General features: G+C 49.4%; 1 protein-coding gene across 1 annotated transcript; it reads right to left on the minus strand.

Annotated features, from left to right (window-relative positions):
- Positions 1 to 228: 228 nt before the first annotated feature.
- OCSTAMP (osteoclast stimulatory transmembrane protein) lies at positions 229 to 3,351 on the minus strand. Its single transcript, XM_053958894.1, has 3 exons — positions 3,288 to 3,351; positions 1,357 to 2,395; positions 229 to 594 (listed from the first exon to the last, which is right to left on the minus strand). The coding sequence occupies exons 1-3, from the start codon at positions 3,329 to 3,331 to the stop codon at positions 229 to 231; spliced, it is 1,449 nt and encodes a 482-aa protein (XP_053814869.1). The 5' UTR covers positions 3,332 to 3,351.
- Positions 3,352 to 4,419: the final 1,068 nt, after the last annotated feature.

Raw genomic sequence — 4,419 nt, forward strand, 5'->3', positions numbered from 1 at the left:
GCTGACTCCATACCTTCTTCTAGATATTAAAATAACACAGAAAAAGGAAATGTAGCTCATTTTTCTCAAATTAATGCAAAAATGTGACATTTCAACTTTTTTTCTTTTTTGGGTTTTTTTCTTAAGTTGTTGGGTTTTTTTTTAGTATTTTTCCCAAAGCTCCAAACACTTCTCTAACTCTGGAAAAACTAAATGTGTGATCCTGTGGCAGAAGCCTGTGCTGTGGTATCAGACATCCCCCTGACTTCCCAAAGCACCCTTCACAGAGTTTTGCTCCTTCCTGTGCCTCCGGGACAGTTTCCTGTAGAGGTGAAGCACTCTCTTCTCCTCCCAGCTCTGGAAGAAGGAGGCAGCGATTCTCCGGCACAGGCGCCGTGCGTAGGTTTCCAGGAACACGGTGGCGTAGAGGATGCAGAAGAGCAGCCCCACAACGAGCAGCACAGAGGGGCTGGGAGGCCTGGGGGGGCTGATCCTGCAGTGGGCAGAGCTGAAGATCAGGTGATGCTGGTAGGTCCTGTTGAAGTCCCTGAGCAGTAATGCCTCAGAGGGACGCCAGAAAATTTTGAATAGGAAGGGCAGGATCCCTACTTCAACCTGAAATAAGGAGAGTTAAAACGTAAATGGGGTATGAAGAAACCAAAATCAACTGATTACTACAGAAATATCTGCCTGGGGGTGTGGAATCTCTGTTACAGCACAAGAGAAGGACACTGAAGGGTGGGACCTCTTCAGGATGAGTAACAGTGCCATGTGTAGGCACTGAGCACTGGGCAGGCTGAGAGCCAGTCCTACCTGTCATCTTCATCCACTGGAACAGGCATCAAAACAGGCATTCCCTGTGTGAGTTTTATGGTGAAAGACACCATCCAGACCATGGGATTAGTGGCTGAGTATCTGAATGTTAGAGGCTTTTTCTAAGCCCTGACTGTTTTCCTGTAATTCCATTGTAAGCAGGTATCTGCACTAAGGATCCTGGGCTGGGGAAGGAGGCAGGCTGTGTGGCAGAAGAGGGAAGTTAAAACACCAAGCCAAAGAATATTGAATTAGAAACTGGGGAGGTTTGTGGAAAGGATTGCAGAGGGCAACAACAAAGCCAGCAAGCGGGGATTTCTACTGAAGAAACAGCCCCTGCAATAGGATGAGGAGACATTCTCAGTGTTCATCAGCTGCCCCTGAGCAGCTGAGGTTGTGGCACTGCCTCCTCCCCCAATGCTTGTTGCTCATCGCTGGCTGCTGGGGAGGGAAGTCAGGATTGTGTAAATAAGAGTACAAAGACTGCAATCCCCACCACCACCTCCCTGAAGGGACACAGAGTGGGTCCCCGCACAGGGCAGGGCAGGACACCCCAGGGCTCACCTTGTATTTGATGCTGAGAGCGACGGGCACGGCGGGGAACTGAGCTGCCTTTCTCACCGCCGTGTCTGCCACGCTGAACGCAAAGTGGTCCATGGCCACCACCACCAGCATCAGCATCAGGGCCACCGTGACCAGCATGGCTTGCACGAGGCACAGCACCACTTCTTCCCTGGACAGCTTCAAGCCTGTTGGTCGGATGAGTTTTTTGGATGAGCCCACCAGGAGATGAGCTGCCCTTCTGTCCACGGCTAAACGTTCCAGCTTCTTGGTGATGTAAAAATTGTCAAAGCGGAGGTTGGTGAGATAATTTTTCAAATACCAGCTGGACTCAAAACAGAGATAGAGCATGAAGAAACCAGCAGCCAGTCTGTTGGCTACTCGTACAGAGTCTTTGACCAGTACCTCAACAGACAAGAACTCTCTGCTAATTTTCTCACCAGTGAGGTGCATTTTTTGGTAAATCAAGGAGCTGTTCTGAAGTAATGAAAAGCGAAAATGTCCATTCATAGGCTTATACATGGAAGGAATGGCTTCTTGGACTGCATCCCCAAACTCCCAGGAAACTTTCTCTAGCAGGGCAGTTGAGTTCAGAAGGCTGTCAGAGGAATTCTTGCAGATGCACTGAATGACCTGCAGTATGGTTTTAATGTTGCTTATGATGTTGGGTGTTATGTTCACCACTGCGATCATGATGCAGGTCGAGAAGAGAAGCTTCCGGCCCTGCTTGGTGCCTAACGTGGGCATGATCATGCTGAAGACACAACGGGCAGGATGCACCAAAAGGAGAGTCAGGAGAAGGAGCAGGCTGAAGGAGATGGCCATGGCAACGGAGAGGTGCCAGGAGTACTCCAGGGAAACAAACATCCAGTTGTAAAAGAGGCCACCTATCACTGCTGTAATGCAGGAACACTGCAGAAACAAGGTCCATAGCTCTCTGCCATCTGCTGGGACAGGTTTGGAGTAAATCCACCACAGGTCTGCCATAGTTCTGTGCACCTTTGGGAACAGAAACTCTTCACAGTAAACACGGGCTCTCATCCTGGAAAAACAAGTACCTGTGTTTTAGCAGATGAAGTTCATAAACACTGGTTAGGGGCTTTCTTGAGATGATCACTTAGCGGGTGTTATATTGTCCTCCTCTGGGTGCCTCTGGTCTCACCCTTCTCTACTTCCCTGCTAACTTCCCTGAGTAGCTGGGGCTGAGATCTCCCCTGGAAGCAACAGGACAGGGAAGTTCACAGCATTTATTGAAAAATAAATACTAAGTACGATGCAACTGTTCCTCTGTTAATGCAAGTACAGGAAAACATTGTGTTATTCTATAAAAATCATAATAGAGTCATTCTGAGGGCTCACCTCATTGGCAGTGGTAGAGGCTTTAATGTTTATTTGGGGGATGTTGGAAGGAGAAAGAGGAGGTTACCGGCTCCTGTGGAAATTGTTAGACCAGCTCTGTATTTCAAAGGTTTCACATGGACAAGAGGCAGTTGAGTGGTGCTCTCCCTGCCTCTTAAGAGGAGGCCAAACACAAATCTACATGTTTAAGGGTGACAAACAGAGAAAACAGTTTCACACTGAAGCTGCAGTGCCAGAGGAAGTCTCCAAGGACAAGAATTTGGCCACTACAGACAGGATGAAATGTCCCATAAAGCTATTCAAATGTCTAATGGCAACAAACATTTGTGAAAGAATATAATTTCTCAGGCCTCACATCTGGAGTGACTCTCCAGAAACCAGAAAACCTGGAGGGGAGAAGAGCCTCTCCCAAGGGTTAAACCCAGCCAGACAATCTCTGTCTCCCACTGCTGGACACCAGCCTCAGCTATCCTTTGAGGGACAATTTTAACTAGGAAAGGGGGTTTTCTGTGAAAAAGACATACAATAGCTATCAAGACAGAGGGAAAGAGAGAGATAAAGCTGACTCTACATACCCAGTGGCAGTGAGGCGCCCCACACTTGCCCCAAAACTCTCCATGTTCCAGTGCCTTCTTGCTCTGAGAGTGGATCCTGGATTTGGCTGTTGGGAGAGGCAGGGTAGGAAACCAAGGCAGCACCAGAGAACCAGGACTCAAAACCCAGGATTTTTTAAGGCAATTCAGATCAGCAACACTGGCAATCCCTGAAGTGTGCAAAACCTGGTGAGTGAAGCCCAGGGAGTAACAGCCCTACAGAACAGTGCCAGGGCGCACAGCACTGCTAGGGCTTTACATTTTTTCTGGTCTTACCCTTATTGCAGAGAAGGCTTATTTTAACGACACATAAGTGAAAAAAAAATTAGTCAATGACACATGGGCTGACGAAGATGGAACAAGGATCATACGGAACGTAGGGTGTCATCATTCCGTGTGGGGAAATCAGATGACTACTCCTCACACTGCCCACCAGCAAGCAGCAAGCAGGGCTGGCATCTCTCTCAGGGTGAAAGGGACCTTTTCCTCTTTCAGACATCAGTCATGGCACAAAAGGCACAGCAGGATCCAGCAACCCAGTTGGTAACTGCTCATCTGTTCTGACAGGCTGCTGCTCCCTGCTGAAACTGTGTGCAGGGTTCACAAATGGCTTCAAGGCTCATCTCAAGTCCTAGCAGAGGAAGAGGAAGTTTCAATCTTGAGCCTTTCTGAATTCCCAATAGCCAGCAAATCCACTGCAGAGAAAACCCAGCCACAGTCAGGATTCCCAGACTGTTGAGAAGCTCACAGATGTACAGGCCAGGATGTGCAGTTCCCAAGGGACCAACTTGCCTGGCCCCCAGAATGTGCCCAGCAGAGCTCCAGGCACCAAACCTGCTCACCTGGAGATGTGGACCAACCACAGTGTTTGCTCCTCAGTCATGAGCTCAGGGCTTACAGGAGCCTTCCCTGGCTCCCACCAAACCTGCTCCTTGGCCAGATGCTCTCATGCTAAGCCACCACTTGTGGGCAAAAGTGACACAGCTCACCCAGCTGCCACTGAGCCCATCCCCTATGGGGACCTGCTGTCCCAAGCCAAATCCCCCCGCCAGCTGGGAACCACCGGGCCCCCGGGATGTTCTCATGCTCCCCTGGGTGGGAAAGGACAAAGGGC

This window comes from Vidua chalybeata, chromosome 17 (genome assembly GCF_026979565.1).
Source record: "Vidua chalybeata isolate OUT-0048 chromosome 17, bVidCha1 merged haplotype, whole genome shotgun sequence".
NCBI classification, from domain to species: domain Eukaryota; kingdom Metazoa; phylum Chordata; class Aves; order Passeriformes; family Viduidae; genus Vidua; species Vidua chalybeata.